Below are 27,818 nucleotides of genomic sequence, written 5' to 3'. Positions count from 1 at the left end.
GGGGATGGATGTTTTATCTCAGCAGCAGATTTAACCTGTGCAGTTCCCGACTCCAGCGCAAGGCTACACAAGAAACTGAACCACAGATGTCCTAGGTTCAGAAGAGAGGGTGCGTTGTAAAGCAAGGGGGAGCTGGGGAGAGGAATAGCTGAAGAGCTAGTTTTAAACATAAAACAAACAAACCAAGGCCAGGTTTCAGAGTAACAGCCGTGTTAGTCTGTATTCGCAAAAAGAAAAGGAGGACTTGTGGCACCTTAGAGACCAACCAATTTATTTGAGCATGAGCTTTCATGAGCTACAGCTCACTTCATCGGCTTTCATCACTTCATCACTTTCCAAGGCCAGAGTCCTAGGAAACTTTGGGCTTGTTATCTCCTCAAGAACAATGAGCTGATAAAGCTTCAGCAGCCCTTTGTCCTGAGCTCGGGGAACAGCTGGCAGTTTGAGAGACCTCAGGGCTCGGTGGTGCACACTTGTACCTGTCTTGATTGAGCAACAGATATTGCCGGTGGGTCGAGTTTAACAGCAATTCAGATCTCAGGTTTGCCCTCCGCTTGGGCAGAGCGGGGCAAGGTCGTATGTTAGGCTTCTGCCGCGGCCCCATGCCTGTCTGGCCGTGCCAAGCCACAGGCCTGAATTCAAAGGGCCCAGGGCAGTTAGTAAGTATCAGGCGTGTTCTGCAAGGGGCTCGGGAATGTGCCTCAGGCCTGATCTTCAGGGACAGAGCAGCTCTTTGGAAAATCACCCCTTGGTGCCATGCAGGACTGTGCCCCTGGGAGGAGTGAGGGGGCGGTATCGGGGGGCTATTAGTACAGTCAGGACACAGCTGAGCCAGAGAGGCCCCCGTTTGCTCCCTCCCCTGCCAGCAGAGATGCAGTTTTATACCCGGAGTCTCCCGCGCTGACTCGGGGCGAGATGGTGTAGCCTGAAGCCCGCTGGGCACGGCCGGTCTCCTGGCGTGTCTCAGGGCGGGGACACCGTCTCACTGGCAGGGCCAAGCCCCCAGGCCAGGCCAATATTTGTCCTGCAACAAGTTCTCACTGGAACATCTGCACAGACAGGTGCTGGGAGAGAGGAGAGGCAGCCCCACATGCCCTCCTGAGCTTTTCTACAGCTTCCCCAGAGCTACCCCGAGGGCCAACGCCACAATCCTTCGATCTGGTTCATCTCCTCCTTCACCCCTTGCCAGCCTAGTTCATAGGGCAAACGGACTCGCAGGCACTGCTTCCCTCAGCTGTTTTGAGCGGCTGGAAGCACCAGCCCTGCCAGTCAATATATCCAACAACCAGACCGTTAGCAGCAAGGGACTGGCCAGAGCGGAGGCCAGAGATCCCCTGTGGGCCCAGCTGAGAACACGAGACTCATCCCCCTAGTACTCTCTGCTGCATCATAGCCCCAGAGCTAGGCACGACTCCATTGACATTACGGGACCACAGCTAGTTACGCCGGGGCAGATCTGGCCCCAGAGCTCTGGGGCGGGGAATGCATATGATGCCTATCTCCTGCTCTTAGCGCCCCCAGTAAAACAGGGGCTGGGGCTGGGACCCAAGCCAAGCTCATCACACCAGAGACCCTACCCATTTCCTGCAGCGTTTGGACCTTTGGCCCCAGAGACATAGCGTCTGGGCCGAGATCCGGACATCGGCCAAGCCAGTGACATCCTGCCCCAAGATTTGGGCACCCAGGTGGCAACATGCCCATTAGTCAAGGAGGCAGAAATTCTCCCCTCCACGCCACAGAGACCCCGGTCTGGCGGCCTTCTGGCACTTGCTTTCTTGGAGGTAGCTGCCCCAAGGGCATCGCTGCAAAGGGATCCCTGCATCAGCTCGAAATGCCTATTGCAGCCATGGGGAAGGGAGGGGAAAAGCCCCTGACATCCCAGGAACGGCCAACGGGCCAAACCAGTTGGGACAGGACCCAGAAGCCAGTGAGCTGTTCAGCATCTCTGTGCACCCCATGCATACCAGCCAACAGTGTCAGCCGTAAGTCCTGCTGAGGCGCATTCCTGGAAGTCCCGTCCCCTGGAGCCGGGACTTCCTGGAATAGGCATCAAGAGCAAGAGGTGACGGGTCTGGAGCATTCGGGGCACAGCAGCAAAGAACTAGACAGGCGGATCACCCGCTGATGCCCTAGCACCTTCAACCTCGCATTACATCCCTCCCGGTTGCCCCCTCCCCTCGGTTTCCAGGATCCGCTCAGACGCCCTGATAGACCTGCAGCTTCTTCCCGCAGGGCAGGTCCGGCTCGTGAATGGCCCGCCACATCACCAGCATCTCGTAGGGCACGAAGCGGTGCACCAGCAGCAGCTCCTTGTAGTAGCAGGGATCAAAAGACTCCAGCTTGGCAGAGGGCACCCTGACGCCCACGGTCCGGATGCCCATGTGGGAGGCTGGGGCCAGCCCGGCTTTCTGCAGGCACATGCCCAGGTAGACGTCGTCTATGGGGAAGAGCTCGATGCCCAGCGACTCCTTGTAGATGGTGCGGGCCGTGAAGCCGGACATGAGCAACCCGCCGCCCCCGCAGTAGGGCGGGTAGGACTTGAGGGTGGTGATCTGCTCAGGCACGTAGTACTTGCTCCACTTCTCGCGGATGGGCCCCACGTCGACGATGAGCTGCCCCACGTAGAGGTGCTTGTCGCCGTCGTTGGCGTCCCGCATGTCCAGCAGGTAATGCACCAGGTTGTCCGTGTTGGCGAAGACGTCGTCGTCCCCATTGAAGAGGAAGCGGGCGCCGGGGCAGCGGGCCTCCAGCCAGCCATGGAACAGCACCTGCTTGAGGGTCAGGTTGAAGAAGCTGTCGCGGAACGCCCACTGCAGGACGTCCCCGTGCTCCTCCGCCTCCAGCCACAGCAGCCGGTTCAGCTTCCAAGCCTCCCGCGTGTCCCCCGCCTCCCCAGAGAGGAAGACCCTGCGGATGCGGACCCCTTGGTACGTCCTCTCTGCTCCCCAGGTCTTGCGGATGATCTCCCGCCGCTCATAGTTCCCAGGGGAGGACTTGATGGCTAGGAGGAGGAAGACCCCCTGGGAGCCCTCAGCCCCCCCGCACTTGTCAGGGGCATCCAGCAGTTGGGGGAACTCCTTGCAGTGCTTGTAGCGAAGGAAGTCCCGGATGTGGCCGGGCAGGCTGGCGAAGCCGGAGATGTTGGCCACCGAGGCGTTCTCCTTGCACTCGGAGACGTGACATGGGATTGTGGGGATGCCGGGCATGGGGGCGGAGGGGCTGGTACTGCTGACTCTCGTGGCAGCCATCATCACCCGCTCGTCCTTGTTGGTGTCGAGAAGGAAGAGGAGGCAGAGGATCCCCACCACAGTCAGGACGAGGACCTCAAGCTTGCAGCCCCGGCGGGACAGCATCTTCCCCTGCAAGAGAGAGAGAGGCGAGAGCTGAGAACCCACACACAGCTGCACCTCCAACCATGCACCTCCATCCCTGCTCTGCTGGGGGTGCAAGCACCTCCTCCTCTGCAGCTCCTGCTGCCCAAGCCAGCTGGCTTGCATCCCGTGGGCTCTTCTGTCCATTCATAGAATCATAGAATATAAGGGTTGGAAGGGACCCCAGAAGGTCATCTAGTCCAACCCCCTGCTCGAAGCAGGACCAATTCCCAGTTAAATCATCCCAGCCAGGGCTTTGTCAAGCCTGACCTTAAAAACCTCTAAGGAAGGAGATTCTACCACCTCCCTAGGTAACGCACCTGCCCCTTAGTTAGAGCCTGGCCCCAAAGCTCAACTCCAAAAGCCATTTTTAGGCATCTGATCTGAAGCACCCGGATTTTCAGAGGTGCCAAGCGACCTTCGTCGCTGACGGAAAGCCTGGCTGCTAAAGACATGCTGGACTCCTGCCGGTAGGCAGCCAGCCTGGCATCCCCACCCACTTCTCAGCAACAGCCCCTGACTGGTACTTCTCCACAGCTTATTCGAGGGGTGGATGGGCAGGTTGAGAAAAAGGTGACTGCATCAGTTCGGGGCATTTCTCCGTTCCCACTGCCCCCACCAATCAGTTTAGGAGACTCTCTCACAATACGTGCCGGGAATTAGACATCGCTCCATTGCTGCAGGGATTTGGAAATCAGATTCCCAACACACCTGGGGAAAAACGTCCTGCACACCCTGGATGTCATGACTGATGCTGTGCTGCCCACCAGGGCGCCATGCAGAACATCACAGCAACGCTAGGGGCAGAAGTCAGCACCTCCTCCCACCTAAACCAAGGGAGAAGCGCCATGAAGCAGTATAGGCCCTATGACACACAGTCTAGAAGTTCCAGTTCCACCCAATAGAAGGAAGCAGTGTGTACACGTACACACACACACTTTAGACTCCGCCCTCCATTCATACTGTAAGCACAGACACACACTCGTCAGGGACTGGAGATCACAGGGGGATGCAAGATGTCCCCCCCAGCCCGGTTACTGCTCGGCATTGGCATGAGAACCTTGCACTCTAGAGCCCCAGGATCCTTTGCTTCCTAGACCGGATGGGGCCGTGGCAGCAGCTTGCCCCTCAGCACCCAACAGACCCTCAGGATCAGCCAGGAAGGCCAACGAGCTCAATGGAGAGACTCGTACTGGCGCTTCGGATCAGGCCCCCTTGCGTCTCCCCCACTGCAACTGGGGGGAGCCCTGGAGAAGCAAGGTGCCCCCCAAGGACAGCAGCTTTATCAATGAGCTACCTGGTGGGTTGAGGCAGGCTCAGCTTCACATAGCTCGGGTCCAGAGGAGGCCTATCTGGGGCTCCAGTCGCTTTGGGACACCAGCTCCAGAGCCTGCGAAAGCCAGCAATTCATCCCTTCTCCCATCCCTGCGGCTGAGAAGACCGGTGATGATGCTGCTGCTTCTCCCACGGGGACGCCACCTGTCGCAGTCACCAACCCTCGCCAGCATAGGAGGATTCGTGAGTCTACACAGAGCAAAACTGGCTCTGCCTGCCCGTTTCTGACTGAAAACAGGGAGGAGGAGGAAGCGGGATCAGAGAATCTCATTTCTCCTGCATCCAACAGAGGCCCGGTGCCGCTTTAAGGGATGACCAAGACATTCAGGGGAGAGCTCTCCAGGGATTTAAAACAAAAAAAACTTGATCAGCAACAGTCCAAGCTCATCTCGATTTTGTTCAAGGTTTGCTGCAGCAAATGCCAACCACAGCCAATGCCTCTTGGGAGGGTGCTTTGGGCAACGCAGCTCCTGGCATGTCCCTCATCAGCCTGGGCCAGAGCCCAGCTCGCATTGCATTGAAAGGAGATTTTAAAATAGCACCATCGGCCGCCTTTCTTGTGTGTGGTTTCGCACCTTGTAGTCTCCTCCCCAAACACTCCCTACTCCACACACACACACACACACACACACAGCGTGTTGTGCATGTAGACCTTTTCCTTGCTGAATCAGCTTCCTTCTTCTCCCACCGTCAGACACGCAATCACAGCAGCCATGCTCACCACGCCCTAATTGTCTCACAATGGAGAAGGGTGGGGGGGTGCTGCAGAGCACCATTTAAAGTGGGGCATAGATTTGCCCCATCCCCACCTCATCTGACCCTCTTCTTCTCCTGTCAGGTGCCCCACCTCTCGCACCAGCAGCCTTATCCCCCATGGTCCAGAAGCCCCTGCACCCACCCCCTTCCTGGAGTCTCAGTCCTTGCGGGACTCATTCTGCTGTCCCTCCCTGCCCCTTCCTCACCTTACCCCTCGGGTGACAGGTCCGCCCACTTCCCGGCTGGCCCCGGAACTGAGAGGAGCTGCTCCGGTTTTGGCATTTGGCAGGCGAGGACCCGGCCCACTGTGCTGGCAGAGCGGGACCTGGGTGCACGCCCCCGGCTGTAATGTGTGCAGTGGCTACTCGCCCAATCTCTGTGCTCGCAGCTGCATGGGCACATGGCAAAAAAACCCAACAACTCACCAGCAAACGAAGCTGGCAAGAGAGTACAAAAACCAGCCGGGCCAGTCCAAAACCAGCTGGGTGGCTACCCTATCTCATGGACACACTTAACAGTGGTCAGGCCATGGGCCGGGTGCCCCACCCCGGCTCCATGCCCTATGGTCACACACAGACACTCGCACGCTAGCCTCAGGCCACCCTCATCTGCCCCCCCCCCCAAAGCCTACTGACAAAGAAGGCAGCCCTACAATTAAGAGGCTGAACGAGGAGCCAGGAGCTTGGGGTTTCATTCACTGGGTAGGTCGCTGCAGCGCTCTGGGGCTTTGCCGTCACTACAGAAAGGTGCATTTTTTAACCAAGGGATAAATTGACTCACTCAGCCACATCGCTGCAAAACCACAGTGCAGACAGGGTTTTTGGCATCACTGCGAGGTGGGGGACGATGAAGGGAGCCAGCCTCACGCTCTTAAGCTGCTTGCACCACAAGAACCCTGTCTCTAGCAGCATTTCCCAGGGACAGAACTACCCCTGCTTGCTCCCTCGCCGTGAACTTTGGGGTCAGCGATGACAAAGCCTGCGTCTTAGTTCCCCACGGGTAAAACGGGGTAATCATCCTTCCTTGGTCTGCCTGATCTCCTTGGACTGCAGCTTCTGCCTCTGGCCCCCTATCAGGGTGACAGCATGCACTCATTTAAAGAGCAGTCCCTAGCTAGCCCCAGATAGAGCTCTGGCATGCACATGCCCCCTCACAGAAACACCAGAGACAGCGTTGTCTAATGGGGCAAGCAGCAGGCTGGGAGCCTGGCGTTCTAATCCCACTTCACCGTCAGCAAAAAAATAATAAACCCACCCGCTTTGGGGCTCAGCTAGCTTGGTAACCCCCGACTCCCTGGGAGTTTGCAAGGATTAGTCCATGTTAGCAGAGCTTGCTGAAACCCAGCAAAGGAGCCCTGAATAGCAGATTGTGGACATTGGCAGAGCATCTAAAGAAAACCAGAAATCAGATCTGCAGTAAGCTGCATTGCTAATGTATTTGCCACCAGTGGATCTAAATGCATGGTACAGACTTAACAAATTAACCCTCTCAATGCTACCCACCAGGAAGTAGCCGCTGAGCCCCATGCTACAGCCCTGGGAAAGGATTTGCACAAAGGTTACAGTCGGTAGCAGAGCCAAGAACAGAACCCAGGAGTCCTGACCGCTGGCCCCCCCGCCCCAGATATCACACTTCCTCCCAGCACCAGAAACAGAACCCAGAAGCGGAACGAAGTGAACTGACGTCAGTTCGGGGAGGGGGGGGGAGGGGGGAGAGGAGGACAAACTTGAAAAGAAAAAAAGAAAAAATTGTTTCCGTTTGAACCTGGAATTTGTCCAATTTTTTCCTCACAAATGTATGTTTGTTTTAAGTCAAATGAAACATTTTGTTACAAAATAATTCGGGGGGGGGGAATGTTTTTTCCCCTTTTTTTATTTCAATTCGCTACCTGTCTAAATGACACACCATCGCCAAACAAAACCCTGAGAGGTTTCATTTCAGAATGGATGAAAGAGTTTTGACTTCTTGAGAAAACGATGGAATTTTTTTTAGCTGAAACTATTCACTGAATTCGACCCAAATTCGCAAAGAGTTTTAGTGCCCTGGAAAAAAAAATAAAATGCATTTTTGGTGCATTTATTGTTCATTGAAAAAGCTTTCCCTGGCTCGACCCAGAAGTTCCAAACCGTTTAGGGAAATGGTGAAAATATTTGGGGGTTCTCCTCCCCACATCCCTCAACATTCTTGCATTCCTCTTCTCTTCCCCCCAACAAAAATGTGGAAATATAAAGTCAGTTTTCAAAAAACAAGATTTTGTATTTTCCTGGGTTGCTGTTTTCTTTAAAACACTAAAAGAAAATCTCCAAATTAAAACATTTTTTCAAACACACAAAAGGAAAATCTCTCCCCCCCCCTCCCAGGGTGTTTTTCCTCTCTCATTTTCATGGCTACACCATGGTGGTCTCCTGGCCCAACTGCTCCCCTGCATGCAGACTGCAGCTCAGTCCCAGCTACCGGGGCTCTGCCTGCCCGCGGGAGCTGCTTCTCCCAAGCGTTGGCAGCCCCAGTGGCTTCCTGGCAGCTAGGTCTTGTCCCCTCTTCCCCTGAGCTCTGGCCACCGGCAGGGCTGCAGGCCTAGGGGCAGCCCCCCAGGGGCAGCATGGTCAGGTCCCCGGATGCAGTGCACCTGCACACGGCGCTGAAGGACAATGGCTGCCCTTATTCGTTCCAAGGCCTTGTTCCTTGCATGCCCAGGCCTTTATCTCCTCGGCCTCCCAGATGCTGATAAGGCACCTGGTTCCCAGTCCCCACCTGGCCAAGGGGCAGGTTCCTTGAGGCGGCTCCTGCCCAGATGTCACTTTTCCTCCAATCCCCTCCTAGTGGGACAAAGGGTTTCACTGGGTGTTACGATGTGACCAGCAGGGAGGGGGGAGTGTTGACCTGGGAATGTGCCCTGGGGAGGGGAGACCTGAGAGCCTGTCACCTGAGCCAGGAGGGGGAGGGGGAGGTAACACCTCTGCCTGGGAATGTGGACAGAGGCTGCAGCAGGGAACCTGCTGGGTGGGTTTAGTTTCAGTTTGGAGGCTGGGGAGAGGAACGCAGGGAACCCCAGGGCTGGGGTCTAAGCTCCCTGCTCCCCCAGAAGGACTTGACTGAGGGGTCCTGGGTGCACCCACAAGCTCTGTTTTGGACTGTGTTCCTATTGTCCAATAAACCTTCTGTTTTACTGGCTGGCTGAGAGTCTCAGTGGATCCCAGGAAGAGGGGTGCAGGGCCTGGACTTCCCCGCACTCCGTGACAACTGGTGGCAGCGGTGGGATGTACTGCACCCCGTGAATGGCGCTTCCTGCAGTAAGTGACTGGGGAGCAATAAAAAGAAGGGGGATTGACGGGGACCAGGTGTGCTGAAGATTCAGAAAGAGACAGTTTCAGGAGGCGGTTAACCCCTGGGAGTATGTTGTGACGATGTGACTCAGCAGGGAGGGGGGAGTGTTGACCTGGGAATGTGCCCTGGGGATGGGAGACCTGAGAGCCTGTCACCTGAGCCAGGAGGGGGAGGGGGAGGTAACACCTCTGCCCAGGAATGTGAACAGAGGCTGCAGCAGGGAACCTGCGGGGTGAGTTGAGTGGGCAGCAAGGAGGCTGGGGAGAGGAACACAGGGAACCCCAGGGCTGGGGTCTAAGCTCCCTGCTCCCCCAGAAGGACGTGATTGAGGGGTCCTGGTTGTACCCACAAGCTCTGTTGTGGACTGTGTTCCTGTTGTCCAATAAACCTTCTGTTTTACTGGCTGGCCGAGAGTCTCAGTGGATCCCAGGAAGAGGGGTGCAGGGCCTGGACTCCCCCACACTCCGTGACAACTGGTGGCAGCGGTGGGATCTACTGCACCCCGTGAACGGCGCTTCCTGCAGTAAGTGACTGGGGAACAGTAAAACGAAGGGGAATTGACGGGGACCAGGCGTGCTGAAGATTCAGAGAGAGACTGTTTCGGGGGGCGGTTAACCCCTGGGAATGTGTGACCAGAGAGAAAGACTTTTGCAGTAACAGGGTCCCCCGGGGGATTGCAGCAAGCGGTCCCAGGGGCGGAGGAGTCTGCAGCTCGACCCTGGCAAAGAGGTGGTGACCTCAAGAAGGACTGGCACACTAAGGGCTTTTCCTGGAAACCGTGGGAAGCTGCCCGGCCTGCGAGTGGTGGAGCGACCTGGTGGAGCTGTGCAGGCAGAGGGGGCTGCGCATCGGGAGGTCCACCAAGGAACAGCTGATTGCCCAGTTGGAGGAGAGGGATCGCTTGGATGACCCGATCCCTGTCCCTGAGGGGAGCCGCCCGGCAGACGCAGCGTGGGCCCTGGGGCCTGACCGGGCTGGGAGGGGTCAGACTGCTGCCGAGGACATCCCGAGACCCTTCCTACCTATGTCTGGGGGAGGGGTTGGGGGAAGCCCAGCGAATACCGAGGGCACCCTGACCCCAGCACCCAGCAGAGGATCCTCCCGGCGGAGCTCCCCATCCCTGGAGCGGAGGCGGCTGGAATGGGAGAGGGAGATGAAAATGAGGGAGCTGGAGGATCATGAAAAACAACGTCAACATGAGGAGAAACAACGTCAACATGAGCAGGAGGAGAAGGAGAAACAACGTCAACATGAGCAGGAGGAGAAGGAGAGGGAGCGTCAGGAGAAGGAGAAACAAAGACAGCATGAACTGGAGCTGGCCAGGCTGAAGAGCAGTGGGGCCCCGGCTGTGGTGAGTGAGGGGGGTCCCAAGACTGCAAGGAACTTTGATAAGTGCTTCCTGGCCCAGCGTAAGGAGGGGGAGGACATAGATAGCTTCCTGACGGCCTTTGAGAATGCCTGTGAGCTGCACAGGGTTGACCCTGCAGACAGGCTCCAGTTTCTCACCCCCTTACTGGACCCCAAAGCCGTGGAGGTGTACAGCCGGATGACAGGGCCGGAGGCAGGGGACTATGAACTGTTCAAACAGGCCCTGCTCCGTGAGTTTGGGCTGACCCCCGAGATGTACCGGAGAAGGTTCCGGAGTCAGCGTAAAACGCCTGAGGTCACCTACCTACAACTGGTCAACCGGATGCAGGGGTATGCCCGCAAGTGGACAGCTGGGGCCCGAGCTAAAGAGGACCTGCTTGACCTAATCGTACTGGAGCAGCTGTATGAACAGTGCCCTTCCGACCTGAGGCTGTGGTTGGTGGACAAAAAGCTCGAGAACCCCCAGCACACAGGGCAGCTGGCCGACGAGTTTGTGAACAGTCGGTCAGGGGGTAGCCGGGAGGAGTCCCAAAAGAACAGGCCCCCCCCGATGCAGAGAGAGAGTCACCAGGGGGCCTCCCAGCGGGGAAATAGGGAGAACCCCCTCCCAAGGGGAACGCCTGGCGTCGGGCCCCTCCGACCTGCTCGAGGGGACCAACGTGACCTGAGCTGCTATCACTGTGGCCAGAGAGGCCACGTACGGTCCCAGTGCCCCGGGCTCAGGGACAAACTGAGCAGACCCAACCTACCCAGGGTTAACTGGGTAGGGACCCAGCTGGACGAGGGGCAGACGACCCAGGAAAGGAGGCCTACCAGTTTACCACCTGCCCCGGAGGGAAGAGTACCCCAGGCCAGCTCCACCAGAGGGCTGGAGGCTCTGGACTCAGGGTGCTCGGTTTACAGGGTGGGCGCGGGGCTGTCCCTCCGGAGAGAGTGCCTTGTTCCCCTGGAGGTGGATGGGAGGAAGGTCAATGGATACTGGGATACGGGCGCGGAGGTGACGCTGGCCCGGCCCGAGGTGGTGGCCCCAGATCGGGTGGTGCCCAACACCTACCTGACCCTGACAGGGGTGGGCGGGACCCCATTCAAGGTGCTCGTGACAAGGGTACACCTGAAATGGGGGGGCCAAGGAGGTCCCCAAGGATGTGGGGATACACCACCATTTGCCCACTGAGGTTTTGATGGGGGGGACCTAGAGGACTGGCCAAGCAACCCCCAGACCGCCCTGGTTGTGACCCGTAGCCAGAGCCGGTGAGGGGCACTGCACCCTGACCTTGGGGAGGGTACCACACCAGAGGCGCAGGACCCTACCCTGGTGGGGAGGGAGCGCCGAGGGGCACGGCTCGGAGAGGCTGTGGCCTCAGACCCGGCCAGTGAGAGGGAACCGGTCCCCATCCCTTCCCCAGCCGCTGAGTTCCAGGCCGAGTTGAGGAAAGATCCCTCCTTGCTGAAGCTCAGGGACCTGGCTTACCTCAGTGTGGTAGGGACCATGAGGAGAGGCTGCCAGGAGAGGTTCCTGTGGGAGAAGGGGTTCCTGTACCGAGAATGAGCTCCCCCAGGGGAAGTGGAGTCCTGTGGGATCAGGAGGCAGCTGGTGATCCCCCAGAAGTATCGCCGCAAACTCCTGTACCTGGCCCATGACATCCCCCTCGCAGGGCACCAGGGAATCCGGCACACCCGGCAGAGGTCGCTACAGAACTTTTACTGGCCTGGGGTCTTTACCATGGTCCGGCAGTATTGCCGATCCTGTGACCCCTGTCAGAGGGTGGGGAAGGCCCGGGACAAGGGGAAAGCGGCTTTGAGAGCTTTGCCCATCATAGAGGAGACTTTCCAGAAGGTGGCCATGGACATCGTGGGACCTCTCAGCAGGACGACCCGGTCGGGGAAGAAATACATTCTGGTGGTGGTAGATTTTGCCACCCGCTACCCCGAGGCACTGCCCTTAGCTTCCATTGAAGCAGACACCGTGGCCGACGCGCTCCTGACCATTTTCAGCCAAGTGGGGTTCCCCAAGGAAGTCTTGACAGACCAAGGATCCAACTTCATGTCGGCCCTGCTCCGGTGCTTGTGGGAGAAATGTGGGGTCCGGCACAACTGGGCCTCAGCTTATCACCCCCAGTCCAATGGGCTGGTGGAGAGGTTTAACGGGACGCTAAAGATGATGCTGAAAACCTTTATGAACCAGCACCCGCAGGATTGGGACAAGTACTTACCTCACCTGCTGTTTGCGTACAGGGAGGTGCCACAGGAGTCTACCGGATTTTCGCCTTTCGAACTGTTATATGGAAGGAGGGTAAGGGGCCCCCTGGACCTGATGAGAGAGGAGTGGGAGGGGAAGGCCACTCCTGATGGAGAGTCAGTGGTGGAGTATGTCCTGATCTTCCGAGAAAGACTGGCTGAACTCATGGGCCTGGCCAGGGAGAATCTGGCCAGAGCCCAAAGGAAGCAGAAGGTCTGGTATGACCGCACGGCACGGGCCCGTGCCTACAACACCGGGGATCAGGTGATGGTTCTCATCCCCGTGAGAAAGAACAAACTACAGGCTGCCTGGGAGGGCCCTTTCAAGGTTGTCAAGCAGCTCACTGAGGTAAACTACGTGGTGGAGCTGTCGAACCGGGCGCACCACCGCCGGGTGTACCATGTGAATATGATGAAGCCATATTATGCCAGGGGGAATGTGGTGTTGGCCGTGTGTGGACAGTGGGAGGAGCAGGGAGATGACCCTTTAGTAGATCTATTCCCTGGAACCAGAGCTGGTTCCCCCCTGGAAACAATTCCCCTCTTGGATCAGCTAACCCGTGCCCAGCAAGCTGAGGTCAGGGGGGTGCTGCATCCGTACCGACAGCTGTTTTCCAACCAGCCTGGACGCACTAACCTGACTCCCCCTTCCGAGTCACAGGGAAAACTGCTCAGGACCTGGAAAGAGAGGTCTGGGACATGCTGGCTTTGGGGGTGATCCAGCCATCTGCCAGCCCTTGGGCCTCGCCGGTGGTGCTGGTCCCCAAAAAGGACGGGTCGGTCCGGTTCTGCGTGGACTATCGGAAGCTCAGTGCCATCACTGTATCGGATGCCTACCCCATGCCCAGGCCGGACGAGCTCCTAGACAAGCTGGGAGGAGCTCGGTACCTTACCACCATGGACCTTACAAAGGGCTACTGGCAAGTGCCGCTGGATGCAGATGCCCGGCTGAAATCGGCCTTTATCACCCCTCTGGGGCTCTATGAGTTCCTGACCCTGCCTTTCGGCCTCAAGGAAGCGCCGGCCACCTTCCAGCGCCTGGTGGACCAGCTCCTGAGGGGGATGGAGAGTTTTGCCGTGGTGTATATTGATGACATCTGTGTCTTTAGCCAGACCTGGGAGGACCACGTGTCCCAGGTTAGACAAGTGCTGGACCGACTCCAGGGGGCTGGGCTGACTGTAAAAGCGGAGAAGTGCAAGGTGGGGATGGCTGAAGTATCTTACCTGGGCCATCGGGTGGGGAGCGGCCGCCTAAAGCCGGAACCAGCCAAGGTGGAGGTGATCAGAGACTGGCCCGCTCCCCACACCAAAAAGCAGGTCCAGGCCTTTATTGGGATGGCAGGATACTACCGAAGATTTGTGCCCCACTTTAGCGCCATAGCCACCCCCATCACTGAGCTATGCAAGAAGGGGAAGCCAGACAAGGTGGTCTGGACCGAGCAGTGCCAGGAGGCTTTCTGGGCGCTGAAGGAGGCTCTGGTCAGCGGCCCAGTTCTGGCAAACCCAGACTTTGACAAGCCCTTTGTGGTGTTCACCGACGCCTCCAACACGGGACTGGGGGCGGTGTTAATGCAGGAGGATGAAAAGGGGGAGACACACCCCATCGTGTACCTGAGCAAGAAGTTGCTACCCCGGGAGCAACACTACGCGGCCATCGAGAAGGAGTGCCTGGCCATGGCGTGGGCCCTCAAGAAACTAGAGCCCTATCTCTTCTGGCGACACTTCACCGTGTACACCGACCACTCTCCCCTGACCGGGCTGCACCAGATGAAAGGAGCCAACGCCAAACTCCTGAGATGGAGCCTGCTCCTGCAGGATTATGGCATGGACGTGGTCCACGTGAAGGGAAGTGCCAACCTGATAGCGGATGCGCTGTCCCGGAGAGGGGGCCCCGAACTTCCCCAGGTCACCCCGCTCAGTTCAGTCTCGAAGGGGGGAGAGATGTGACGATGTGACGCAGCAGGGAGGGGGGAGTGTTGACCTGGGAATGTGCCCTGGGGATGGGAGACCTGAGAGCCTGTCACCTGAGCCAGGAGGGGGAGGGGGAGGGGGAGGTAACACCTCTGCCCCGGAATGTGGACGGAGGCTGCAGCAGGGAACCTGCTGGGTGGGTTTAGTTTCAGTTTGGAGGCTGGGGAGAGGAACACAGGGAACCCCAGGGCTGGGGTCTAAGCTCCCTGCTCCCCCAGAAGGACTTGACTGAGGGGTCCTGGGTGTGCCCACAAGCTCTGTTTTGGACTGTGTTCCTGTTGTCCAATAAACCTTCTGTTTTACTGGCTGGCTGAGAGTGAATCCCAGGAAGAGGGGTGCAGGGCCCGGACTCCCCCACACTCCGTGACACTGGGGTCTAAAGTCTTCTTCCCCCACACTGCACTGAGAGCAGGGAGGCACCTGAACAAGTCCCCTCGGGGCGGTTTGTGGGCAGTCTGATCCTCTGCCCACGCTACACTGCCATTGTTGGCAGCCTGTCCAGGCATTCCCTGGAGGTGCCCGTAGGGGTACAAGGTCCAGAGCTTCCCAACGTACCGCCTCTATTAGCAGGTGGGTTAGAGCCACCGCCCAGGCTCTCTGTGGTTTGCATTGGCATCACCTTACCCTACGGTTCAACACTAGGTCACTTTCCCGTCACGCTGCCATGCGCGTCACCCCCGTGCAACGGCCACTCCCTGCACCGATCAGGGAAAAGGAGGATTCTCTGGCGTCATCCTGAAATAAGCAGAACGACTCAGAAACATGGAAGCTGTCTCGTTTGGGGGTCAGCATTCAGCCCTGCGGCTGCCACTGGCTGCTTTCTGGGACTCTAGGTCTGGGTCCCTCAAACCTCCCAGCCCTGCCCCCTCTGCTGGACGACAGCCCCTGGGATTAGGTTGGGCAGCGTTCGGCCTTTCGCATTCTGACGGAGACGAGCGACGTTCATGTTTAAGCTTTTTTAAAAAAATCAATTGAAATTTTCACATTTGTGAGAAACTCCTGGCGGCTCGGACAATTATCTACTGTTGAGATTCAAAAAGTTCCGGCTTCGTAGCCATCAAAACACAAATTGTCAATGTCACATATCAAGATACCCAAAGGGAGCCGCCTTACTGCCAACCCTACCTTCTCCAGCAACCCTGTTCTCACTTTGCCGCTCCATTAACCTCAGTCATCATCATCTGCGGAAACAGTTCGCTGGTTTGGGGGTCTGGTAAAATTGACATTTGCTGATCACCATGGAAGGAGTGGCCCCAGGAAGGCACCCCGTGCCTCTAGGGAGATGTAGCCTGGCCACAAATCAATCTTTTCCCATCAAACACGCTGATTTTTCAATGGGAAAATATTTCAGTTGATTTTCCCCCCAGTAGCCCCCTGTATCTGGAGCCCTGCTTTATCTGGAGTCAGTGCCTGTAATTCATCCTCGGGGTCTCCTCTCGGGCAGAGTTAAGGCTTTGTGTTCACCGTCACTCATGCTCGGCCTTTCCTGGTTTCCCCGTGTTTGAATTTTAACCATTAAACTCTCTCTGTCTGCAGAGGTGCAAATCGCAGAGGGCAGCAGCCTTGGCTCTGCATTAACTAGTCTTTGTGGGGGTTCATGGGTGCTCTAAGCTGGGCATAGGGCCCCAACTCTTGGAGCCACAGGATGACACCAGATTCTCAGCGTCCAAAAACAGAAAACATTTCTGGCCCACATGGTTCCCATAGAAGCTCCAAACACAACCTGTGGAGCAAGCTCGCAGAGGGTCCCAGACAATCACTCCGAGAGCAGGGGCAGCCGCCCTGAGCGTAACCGACACAGTGATGGCTGCCTGAATCCGCCGAGAGCCGGAAACAATTGCTCCTCGTGGCCGGGGGGGGGGGGGGGGGGGACGGGGGGACGACTGCCCCATACATCTCAAAGAACTATTAACTCCAAAACCAACTGCTTCCTGCGATCCCCCCCCCCCACACACACACAGCTAATCCTGGAAGGAGAGGGACATTGACGCCCCCTCCCCCTATCACTGTCACTCAAAGTGCGGAGCAGGGCCGTGGCACGGGGAGAGGCCAATGGCACGGGGAGAGGCCAATGGCACGGGAGCCGAGCGGCGGGAGAGCCCTTGGGCTGCAGCATCCCTAGGGCCTTACCTTCACCTCGCCACACCCCGACCCGCTCACCATATTAAACCACGTTCCTCACAGGGGGGTAACGACGCGTGCCGGCTCCAAGGGTGCCAACTCAGACGGGCGGAGTCACCCAGCCATCGAGAGCAGCATCTCAACACAGGAGAGACGGCACCAGCTGCTTCAGTCACTTTGGGGGTGCGCCAAGCAGCGGAAAGGGGCCACCTCCCCCACGTAGCTATGGTGATGCCAGCCTGGCAAATCCCCCTGCGCCACTCGAGTCTCCACGACTCGCTGGCAGCATCTGGAGCCCTGCTCGGTGTATTTATTCTCCAGAGGCACGCCACGCACCTGTCCAATCAGCCGAGCCCCAAGCAAGCATCTCCCAGGGTGTTTGCTTAGCTCCAGCTAAACTTTCCTTCAGCAAGCTGGCCCCGTGACAGGCAGAGCCTGGCTGTTACTTCACAAGGGACCTTCCTGAGGCCAAGGAGTGCCAAGTGCCTCTTGCCAGGCGTCACATGCCCCTTGCCAGCTGCCACATGCCCCCACAGGAGTGCACATCCCTGGCAGAACCTCAGCCCCTGTGCAGGATCGGGCCCTAAGCAACTTGCACCACCCCGGTCTGGGCTGCAAGGAGCGCCCTGCCCTGGCGCACGCCAACCAGAGCAGCCCTGAGAACGCTCCTAGGTTGCATCCCTGCATCATTGGCCCCCAGGGGGCTTTGCAGGGGCGAAGACTTGCCAGGGTGCAGGCCTGCACTGCCCACCCCAAAACCCACGCCGGACCTGGCAGCACAGACTCTGCTCCTGGTGGAGAGGGTCCCCCAGCTGGGCCTGGCGCCCGTTTGCACCAGCCTAGCTGGTCCCAGCTCATGGCTAGCATCCCCCCGCCCCCGTCCCCAGCATGAGCCACAAAGCCCCTCCCCTCCAATTCCTGGGACAACTCATGCCAGAAGCTCTGGTCGGGGATGGCTCAGCCTCAGGGACCCCCGGGCAGATGGAAGCCAGCAGCGAGGCAGAGAAGCCTGGCGTGAGGGGTCAGGCAGCAGAAGCGGCAAGATCGAGGGAGACTTTGAAGAGGGTGGAAGCAAGGAAACGCCCATCCCCCAAATCTCCCCTCGCCCAGGGGCTGGGCTGCTTTGCAGCCCAGCGCCTTGGCACTGCTGCACTCCCTCCTCTCAGCAGCCTCCGCACCCACTGGAGCGGCAAGATGCAAAGCAGCCGGTTCACTTAGATCACCAGAACCAGCCGAGCAAGGAACGTGCTCGTTTGACAGCTAGAGCCCCACCAGGCAGAGGGCTCGCCCGGCACACGATGCAGCCACCTCTTGGGTGGGTCACGGCGCCACCGCTCCGGAGCGAAACAGAGCCCTGCATCCAACCCAGACCGCACCGAGGAAGCGCCGAGGAGGCCTTAGCCAGGGGACAGCCCCGCCCTTTGCAGAATGGGGCTGTGGGGGAGTTAATCCTGCATTTTAAATGTCAGCCAACAGCCTGGTTACACCTGGACGCTGCAGAAGGGAGACAGCACCTTCCTGTGAGGGCTCCTGTCCCCGCCCTTACCCCGCCCCGCCCAGCGTCGGGGAGCAGCCGGCTCAGCAGACACCCCTCTGCTGACTCCAGGGCCTCATGGGGCACGGGAATTCCCCCTCCCTCCAACCCAAGGCCTGGTCGGCACGGAAGTCGTCACCCCCCGGCAAGGCAACACTGGACCTAAGAGAGCCCCCACCCTGAACCCAACTATTCAGCTTAGCTCCCTAGCACATGGAGAATCTGCCCTGCACCCCCTGGCAGCACAAAGGACAGGAATTGCCCCACGATGCCCCCAGCCCGGGCCCCGGGCAGCCAGCTCTGCAGCAGCACCAAGCTGAGCTGCCCTGGCGTGGAAGCCAAAGGCTGTCAGATCATCATCCCAGCAGGTGGTTTTGCAGCCACCGAATTGGGGCTGGTGCCGCGCCAGCCTGTTAACGCCAGGCCCAGGTCCCAGGATGTGGGCCTGGCATCGAGGACAGCTGGGAGTCTGCCAGCCTCCTGCTTATCCCAGTCACTGGTGCGGCTAATTCCTGGGTGTCCAACAGGGTAGGTCTGCCTAGAAGTCGCTCCTGCTTCCCTGGCTGAGCCCCCAGAACAAGGTCAGGATCCACCCCGGGGGCTGCCCCCGCCTGAGAGGCTGGGACAGGTCAGCTGGGTCCTGCCCCACTGGGTCCCTTAAAGCCCTTAGCTCCGGAGTGTGGGGGAGTCCAGGCCCTGCACCCCTCTTCCTGGGATCCACTGAGACTCTCAGCCAGCCAGTAAAACAGAAGGTTTATTGGACAACAGGAACACAGTCCACAACAGAGCTTGTGGGTACAACCAGGACCCCTCGATCACGTCCTTCTGGGGGAGCAGGGAGCTTAGACCCCAGCCCTGGGGTTCCCTGTGTTCCTCTCCCCAGCCTCCCAAACTGCCAACCAACCCCACCCAGCAGGTTCCCTGCTGCAGCCTCTGTTCACATTCCCGGGCAGAGGTGTTACCTCCCCCTCCCCCTCCCCCTCCTGGCTCAGGTGACAGGCTCTCAGGTCTCCCATCCCCAGGGCACATTCCCAGGTCAACACTCCCCCCTCCCTGCTGAGTCACTTCGTCACATCTCTCCCCCCTTCAAGACTGAACTGAGCGGGGTCACTGTGACCAGTGACCTGGGGAAGTTCGGGGCCCCCTCTCCGGGACAGCGCATCCGCTATCAGGTTGGCACTTCCCTTCACGTGGACCACGTCCATGTCGTAATCCTGCAGGAGCAGGCTCCATCTCAGGAGCTTGGCGTTGGCTCCTTTCATCTGGTGCAGCCAGGTCAGAGGAGAGTGGTTGGTGTACACGGTGAAGTGTCGCCCGAAGAGATAGGGCTCTAGTTTCTTGAGGGCCCACACCATGGCCAGGCACTCCTTCTCGATGGCCGCGTAGTGTTGCTCCCGGGGTAGCAACTTCTTGCTCAGGTACACGATGGGGTGTCTCTCCCCCTTTTCATCCTCCTGCATTAACACCGCCCCCAGTCCCGTGTCGGAGGCGTCGGTGAACACCACAAAGGCCTTGTCAAAGTCCGGGTTCGCCAGAACTGGGCCACTGACCAGAGCCTCCTTCAGCGCCCGGAAAGCCACCTGGCACTGCTCGGTCCAGACCACCTTGTCTGGCTTCCCCTTCTTGCATAGCTCAGTGATGGGGGTGGCTATGGCGCTAAAGTGGGGCACAAATCTTCGGTAGTATCCTGCCATCCCAATAAAGGCTTGGACCTGCTTTTTGGTGTGGGGAGCGGGCCAGTCTCTGATCACCTCCACCTTGGCTGGTTCCGGCTTTAGGCGGCCGCTCCCCACCCGATGGCCCAGGTAAGACACTTCCGCCATCCCCACCTTGCACTTCTCCGCTTTTACAGTCAGCCCAGCCCCCTGGAGTCGGTCCAGCACTTGTCTAACCTGGGACACGTGGTCCTCCCAGGTCTGGCTAAAGACACAGATGTCATCAATATACGCCACGGCAAAACTCTCCATCCCCCTCAGGAGCTGGTCCACCAGGCGCTGGAAGGTGGCCGGCGCTCCCTTGAGGCCAAAAGGCAGGGTCAGGAACTCATAGAGCCCCAGAGGGGTGATAAAGGCCGATTTCAGTCGGGCATCTGCATCCAGCGGCACTTGCCAGTAGCCCTTTGTAAGGTCCATGGTGGTAAGGTACCGAGCTCCTCCCAGTTTGTCTAGGAGCTCGTCCGGCCTGGGCATGGGGTAGGCATCAGATACAGTGATGGCACTGAGCTTCCGATAGTCCACGCAGAACCGGACCGACCCGTCCTTTTTGGGGACCAGCACCACCGGCGAGGCCCAAGGGCTGGCAGATGGCTGGATCACCCCCAAAGCCAGCATGTCCCGGACCTCTCTTTCCAGGTCCTGAGCAGTTTTCCCTGTGACTCGGAAGGGGGAGCATCTTATCGGCGGGTGCGACCCTGTCTGCACCCGGTGGACAGTCAGATTAGTGCGTCCAGGCTGGTTGGAAAACAGCTGTCGGTACGGATGCAGCACCCCCCTGACCTCAGCTTGCTGGGCAGGGGTTAGCTGATCCGAGAGGGGGATTGTTTCCAGGGGGGAACCAGCTCTGGTCCCAGGGAATAGATCTACTAAAGGGTCATCTCCCTGCTCTTCCCACTGTCCACACACGGCCAACACCACATTCCCCCTGGCATAATATGGCTTCATCATATTCACATGGTACACCCGGCGGTGGTGCGCCCGGTTCGACAGCTCCACCACATAGTTTACCTCATTGAGCTGCTTGACGACCTTGAAAGGGCCCTCCCAGGCGGCCTGTAGTTTGTTCTTTCTCACTGGGATGAGAACCATCACCGGATCCCCGGTGGCGTAGGCACGGGCCCTTGCCGTGCGGTCATACCAGACCTTCTGCTTCTTCTGGGCTCTGGCCAGATTCTCCCTGGCCAGGCCCATGAGTTCAGCCAGTCTCTCTCGGAAGATCAGGACATACTCCACCACTGACTCTCCATCGGGAGTGGCCTTCCCCTCCCACTCGTCTCTCATCAGGTCCAGGGGGCCCCTCACCCTCCTTCCATATAACAGTTCGAAAGGCGAAAATCCGGTAGACTCCTGGGGCACCTCCCTGTACGCGAACAGCAGGTGAGGTAAGTACTTGTCCCAATCCTGCGGGTGCTGGTTCATAAAGGTTTTCAGCATCATCTTTAGCGTCCCGTTAAACCTCTCCACCAGCCCGTTGGACTGGGGGTGATAAGCTGAGGCCCAGTCGTGCCGGACCCCACATTTCTCCCACAAGCACCGGAGCAGGGCCGACATGAAGTTGGAGCCTTGGTCTGTCAAGACTTCCTTGGGGAACCCCACTCGGCTGAAAATGGTCAGGAGCGCATCGGCCACGGTGTCTGCTTCAATGGAAGCTAAGGGCACTGCCTCGGGGTAGCGGGTGGCAAAATCTACCACCACCAGAATGTATTTCTTCCCCGACCGGGTCGTCTTGCTGAGAGGCCCCACGATGTCCATGGCCACCTTCTGGAAAGGCTCCTCTATGATGGGCAAAGGTCTCAAAGCCGCTTTCCCCTTGTCCCGGGCCTTCCCCACCCTCTGACAGGGGTCACAGGATCGGCAATACTGCCGGACCGTGGTAAAGACCCCGGGCCAGTAAAAGTTCTGTAGCAACCTCTGCCGGGTGCGCCGGATTCCCTGGTGCCCTGCGAGGGGGATGTCATGGGCCAGGTACAGGAGCTTGCGGCGATACTTCTGGGGGACCACCAGCTGCCTCCTGATCCCACAGGACTCCACTTCCCCTGGGGGAGCTCATTCTCGGTACAGGAACCCCTTCTCCCACAGGAACCTCTCCTGGCAGCCTCTCCTCATGGTTCGTACCACACCGAGGTCGGCCAGGTCCCTGAGCTTCCGCAAGGAGGGATCTTTCCTCAACTCGGCCTGGAACTCAGCGGCTGGGGAAGGGATGGGGACCGGTTCCCCCTCAGTGGCCAGGTCTGAGGCCTCAGCCTCTCTGAGCCGTGCCCCTCGGCCCTCCCTTCCCACCAGGGTAGGGTCCTGCGCCTCCGGTGCGGTACCCTCCCCGAGGTCAGGGAGCAGTGGCCCTCGCCGGCTCTGGCTACGGGTCACAACCAGGGCGGTCTGGGGCTTGCTTGGCCAGTCCTCTAGGTCTCCCCCCATCAAAACTTCAGTGGGCAAATGGTGGTGTACCCCCACATCCTTGGGGCCCTCCTTGGCCCCCCATTTCAGGTGTACCCTTGCCACGGGCACCTTAAATGGGGTCCCGCCCACCCCTGTCAGGGTCAGGTAGGTGTTGGGCACCACCCGATCTGGGGCCACCACCTCGGGCCGGGCCAGCGTCACCTCCGCGCCCGTATCCCAGTATCCATTGACCTTCCTCCCATCCACCTCCAGGGGAACAAGGCACTCTCTCCGGAGGGACAGCCCCGCGCCCACCCTGTAAACTGAGCGCCCTGAGTCCAGAGCCTCCAGCCCTCTGGTGGAGCTGGCCTGGGGTACTCTTCCCTCCTGAGCAGGTGGTAAACTGGTAGGCCCCCTTTCCTGGGTCGTCTGCCCCTCGTCCAGCTGGGTCCCTACCCAATTAACCCTGGGTAGGTTGGGTCTGCTCAGTTTGTCCCTGAGCCCAGGGCACTGGGACCGTATGTGGCCTCTCTGGCCACAGTGATAGCAGCTCAGGTCACGTTGGTCCCCTCGAGCGGGTCGGAGGGGCCCGACGCCAGGCGTTCCCCTTGGGAGGGGGTTCCCCCTATTTCCCCGCTGGGAGGCCCCCTGGTGACTCTCTCTCTGCATCGGGGGGGGCCTGTTCTTTTGGGACTCCTCCCGGCTACCCCCTGACCGACTGTTCACAAACTCGTCGGCCAGCTGCCCTGCGTGCTGGGGGTTCTCGAGCTTTTTGTCCACCAACCACAGCCTCAGGTCGGAAGGGCACTGTTCATACAGTTGCTCCAGTACAATTAGGTCAAGCAGGTCCTCTTTAGCTCGGGCCCCAGCTGTCCACTTGCGGGCATATCCCTGCATCCGGTTGGCCAGTTGTAGGTAGGTGACCTCAGGCGTTTTACGCTGACTCCGGAACCTTCTCCGGTACATCTCGGGGGTCAGCCCAAACTCACGGAGCAGGGCCTGTTTGAACAGTTCATAGTCCCCTGCCTCCGGCCCTGTCATCCGGCTGTACACCTCCACAGCTTTGGGGTCCAGTAAGGGGGTGAGAAACTGGAGCCTGTCTGCAGGGTCAACCCTGTGCAGCTCACAGGCATTCTCAAAGGCCGTCAGGAAGCTATCTATGTCCTCCCCCTCCTTCCGCTGGGCCAGGAAGCACTTATCAAAGTTCCTTGCAGTCTTGGGTCCCCCCTCATTCACCACAGCCGGGGCCCCACTGCTCTTCAGCCTGGCCAGCTCCAGTTCATGCTGTCTTTGTTTCTCCTTCTCCTGACGTTCCCTCTCCTTCTCCTGACGCTCCCTCTCCTTCTCCTGACGCTCCCTCTCCTTCTCCTCCTGCTCATGTTGACGTTGTTTCTCCTTCTCCTCCTGCTCATGTTGACGTTGTTTCTCCTCATGTTGACGTTGTTTTTCATGATCCTCCAGCTCCCTCATTTTCATCTCCCTCTCCCATTCCAGCCGCCTCCGCTCCAGGGATGGGGAGCTCCGCCGGGAGGATCCCCTGCTGGGTGCTGGGGTCAGGGTGCCCTCGGTATTCGCTGGGCTTCCCCCAACCCCTCCCCCAGGCATAGGTAGGAAGGGTCTCGGGATGTCCTCGGCAGCAGTCTGACCCCTCCCAGCCCGGTCAGGCCCCGGGGCCCACGCTGCGTCTGCCGGGCGGCTCCCCTCAGGGACAGGGATCGGGTCATCCAAGCGATCCCTCTCCTCCAACTGGGCAATCAGTTGTTCCTTGGTGGACCTCCCGATGCGCAGCCCCCTCTGCCTGCACAGCTCCACCAGGTCACTCTTAAGGCGTTTAGCGTACATCTCCCTGCTGGCCACTCGCAGGCCGGGCAGCTTCCCACGGTTTCCAGGAAAAGCCCTTAGTGTGCCAGTCCTTCTTGAGGTCACCACCTCTTTGCCAGGGTCGAGCTGCAGACTCCTCCGCCCCTGGGACCGCTCGCTGCAATCCCCCGGGGGACCCTGTTACTGCAAAAGTCTTTCTCTCTGGTCACACATTCCCAGGGGTTAGCCGCCCCCCGAAACCGTCTCTCTCTGAATCTTCAGCACGCCTGGTCCCCGTCAATTCCCCTTCGTTTTACTGTTCCCCAGTCACTTACTGCAGGAAGCGCCGTTCACGGGGTGCAGTAGATCCCACCGCTGCCACCAGTTGTCGCGGAGTGTGGGGGAGTCCAGGCCCTGCACCCCTCTTCCTGGGATCCACTGAGACTCTCAGCCAGCCAGTAAAACAGAAGGTTTATTGGACAACAGGAACACAGTCCACAACAGAGCTTGTGGGTACAACCAGGACCCCTCGATCACGTCCTTCTGGGGGAGCAGGGAGCTTAGACCCCAGCCCTGGGGTTCCCTGTGTTCCTCTCCCCAGCCTCCCAAACTGCCAACTAACCCCACCCAGCAGGTTCCCTGCTGCAGCCTCTGTTCACATTCCCGGGCAGAGGTGTTACCTCCCCCTCCCCCTCCTGGCTCAGGTGACAGGCTCTCAGGTCTCCCATCCCCAGGGCACATTCCCAGGTCAACACTCCCCCCTCCCTGCTGAGTCACTTCGTCACACCTTAGCTCTTTAACCCTTTAATACCCAGCCTTGGGATCAATGGGACGTCCTCCTCTCCTGTCTCCCAGACTGTCCAAGGCTCTAGCCCCGCTCCTGGGGCCGGTCTACACTGCACCTTGCACCATGCTCTGGAGCAGGCCTGAGCTACTTGTCCAAAGCCCATGTCGGCTGCTAGCTCCCGGCCCAGGGCTCAGAGCACACCTCACCCTCCCGAAAGGCCGGGGAAGGGGCTCCTGCGCGGGGGGAATTGTGTGACATTGGGGACGGGGGAGACAAAGTAAAAAAGATAGAAGAGCAACGGCCGGGGGCCGGGGGAGGCAGAAGCTATCACCCAGAGACACACGTGAGCGGCATGGGACCGGCACCCTCCTGGTCAGGGAAGATTACACTTCACTTCAGGTGCATGAGGAGCCTCGAGGGAGCAGAGACGAAACAGAAACGGCAGCTGGCATCATCTCAGAAACCAGCTGGGAGTTCAGGAAGCACCCGAGGCAGGGCCAGGGCCAGGGCCAGGGCTGCAGCAAGGAGCTAATGCCACCGCAGGAAACATGCACCGGGGCCAGGAGGGGAGATGCCAGCGCTGGGGAGTTCGGACCCGGGGAACCAAGGGACGGATCCCCAGCCGGCCACACTCAGTCGAGCTCCACCGAGTCTGACCTGGCCCCATGGAACAGGTAGATACGGGGTGTGGACGAGGTCGGGGAGTTTCTTCCTCAGGCCCATTGCTGGCTTTGTGCATCTGTGAGCTCTCCCCTAGCTGAAGGAAGGAGGAACCCTCTGGGACTGGGCTGTGATGGCTCTTCATCGAAAACAGCAAGCGTGGAGCCATTTGTCAAGGGTCGAAAATCTGTAGCCCCGAGGAGACTTTCTGTACCTTTGGCTGGTTTTATTCCACCCTCCCAGCCAATCATGGTACGCGTTCCCCTCAGCAAGGAGGCAGCGCAGGGACGCAGCCATGAGTAGACCGAAGGGAGGGGGAATTAGGCATTATATTAGAATATACTACCTGCCTCTAAGGTACCCGCTCGCCTTGCAGTCTGTGGTGTCTTTCTCCTCCCAGCGCCCATTACAGAGGGGGAACCGCAGCGCAGCGTGGCGGAGATCACCCAGGCAGTCTGGAGCAGATCAGACTTGAATCCAGGGCTCCCCCGCCCACTGCACTAACCACTGCACCATCCTGCCTCCCTTGCAGCCTGATCTCAGCTCACTTGGACTGGGAGCAGCTGCGTGGGGAAGCCGCTAGTGCTGGCGGGGACAGGAGAGAAGAGGGCAGCATCCTGCTGCCAGGGCCTGATCATTCAGATCTTCTCCGACAAGGCCTGGCAGATGGGGCCAGGTTTCGAAAACACTGCGGCACTCACTATCCAGATGGGATTTTCAAAGCTACCATTCGGGCCCCTTAGCAGCCAGACTCTGGGGATCCTTCCCGGCGGGCACAGTGCCCTGCTCGGCACGATCTCTGGTGCCATCCCAGGCCAGGTCTCTCCCGCCACCAACACAAGCTCATTCCCAGGAGAAGGGAGAGGATCTCCTCCACCCCCACCGAGTCCATAGATCGCCTGGAGGGGACACGGCTATATCTCGGGCCTCTTTGGGGCTGGCACAGCCTGGGTCCCTTCTGCCCCAAGACGCTCCCCCATCCCAGCTCCCTTTTAGCCATTCATGAGAAACAAGAACAGGAGGACTTGTGGCACCTTAGAGACTAACCAGTTTATTTGAGCATAAGCTTTCGTGAGCTACAGCTCACTTCATCGGATGCATTGAGTGGAATTTCCACTGAATGCGTCCGATGAAGTGAGCTGTAGCTCACGAAAGCTCATGCTCAAATAAATTGGTTAGTCTCTAAGGTGCCACAAGTCCTCCTTTTCTTTTTGCGAATACAGACTAACACAGCTGCTACCCTGAAACCTGTCATGAGAAACAGGAGCTCCGGCATTTGTTGCATACAAAGGAAGAAACCTCCCCAGCTCAGGCAGGAAAACCCAGTGGCCTGTTACTGCCTGGAGCTTGAAGCCAGGAAAAAGGGAGTTGATCTGGAAAGGGAAGAGGGCAGCTGACTGGAACAATAGCAAGGAAACCCTCCTAGTCCCTCCAATTCTGCCCCCCTGCATAGCCCACTCTGCTTCTGCAAGGCCCCCCCAGAGACACAGAGCAAAGCGCAGCCCCCCCATCTCCCCCTACAACAGGGTAGCTACTCACTGTGGGGTGCGGATTCCAACGCCGTGGAGCAGCCCCTCTCACCTGCCGGCTGCCTCCAGCAGGTGACTGGGACCTGGCCACTGCAGGCTAACGAGGCAAGCAGGGTGTTTGCCCCCTCCCACTCAGGAGGAGTTCAGCTGGCAGCTGTGCAGCGGCTGCTCCAGCCAGCTCCCCGGGAAGGGGCTGGGTCAGAAGCCGCTGGCAAAGTGCCACCAAGGCGTGCCTCAGGCGTGCGTGCCACCGGGCAGATCCCTGCTCAAGGGGGCTGCTCGGAGCTAACCCTGGGGCCTCAGAGCAAAGTGGGGTCAAACGGGAAGTTCTGCCCTGTGAGGCAGCAGGCAGGGCCCCGAGCTAGCGCTCCGAGCTGGGCTTTCTTCCTGCTTCGTGACCACTTCCCCTTGCAATGCCTCAGTTTCCCCTCCCCCCTTTGTCTGGCTGGCCTCCTTAGATTGTAAGCTCTTTGGAGCAGGGACTCAGCATGTATTTGTGCAGTGCCTGGCCCCACCCTGCTCCCTTCTGGGGCCTCTAGGTGCTGGGGTAATACCTCTACATTAGAAGAATCTGGCATTTTGCGAGGAAACACGTAGGCAAATGCCATAGCTTTAGAGCAAGCCGACGCTGCCAAGGGCAGGAACAGCCCAGGTGATCAGGACAAAGAGGTTGCAAAAACAGGCTTGAGCCTGCTCTCCGAACTCAGCAGGTACCTGGCCCCGGCGAGGCTGTAACATACCTTGCAGACAGGCGAAGGCCGCAGCCAGCTGGCACAGAAACCCGCAGCACCAGAGCAAAAAGCAGGGAACGCTACCGCAGGGCCAAGAGGAGCCTCTCCACCAGCTGGCAGGAGTAGTATGACTTTTATCCTTGACAGCCACACAGAAACAACTACTCTTAGGCTATAGCAGTGGGGTCTGCTTGCTATTTTG

At 58.9% G+C, this 27,818-nt stretch overlaps 1 protein-coding gene across 3 annotated transcripts; it reads right to left on the bottom strand.

The window, feature by feature from the left end:
* Nucleotides 1-193: 193 nt before the first annotated feature.
* B3GNT3 (UDP-GlcNAc:betaGal beta-1,3-N-acetylglucosaminyltransferase 3) lies at nt 194-27,818 on the bottom strand. Of its 3 annotated transcripts, XM_075123113.1 has the most exons (3): nt 26,896-27,206; nt 14,988-15,098; nt 194-3,359 (listed from the first exon to the last, which is right to left on the bottom strand). In XM_075123113.1, exon 3 carries the CDS (start codon nt 3,351-3,353, stop codon nt 2,196-2,198), a length of 1,158 nt encoding a protein of 385 aa, XP_074979214.1. In that variant the 5' UTR covers nt 3,354-3,359; nt 14,988-15,098; nt 26,896-27,206; the 3' UTR covers nt 194-2,195. The 3 variants fall into 3 exon arrangements, with proteins under 3 accessions (XP_074979214.1, XP_048686891.2, XP_048686890.2); XM_048830934.2 differs by lacking the exons at nt 14,988-15,098; nt 26,896-27,206 and adding an exon at nt 27,626-27,818; XM_048830933.2 differs by lacking the exon at nt 14,988-15,098 and having other exon boundaries at nt 26,896-27,205.

This window comes from Caretta caretta, chromosome 25 (genome assembly GCF_965140235.1).
Source record: "Caretta caretta isolate rCarCar2 chromosome 25, rCarCar1.hap1, whole genome shotgun sequence".
NCBI classification, from domain to species: domain Eukaryota; kingdom Metazoa; phylum Chordata; order Testudines; family Cheloniidae; genus Caretta; species Caretta caretta.
This window is presented reverse-complemented; position numbering and strand designations above follow the sequence as displayed.

Coding starts and splice junctions, on each gene's coding strand:
- B3GNT3 (XM_048830934.2), bottom strand. CDS start 3,353: ATGCTGTCCCGCCGGGGCTGCAAGCTTGAGGTCCTCGTCCTGACTGTG.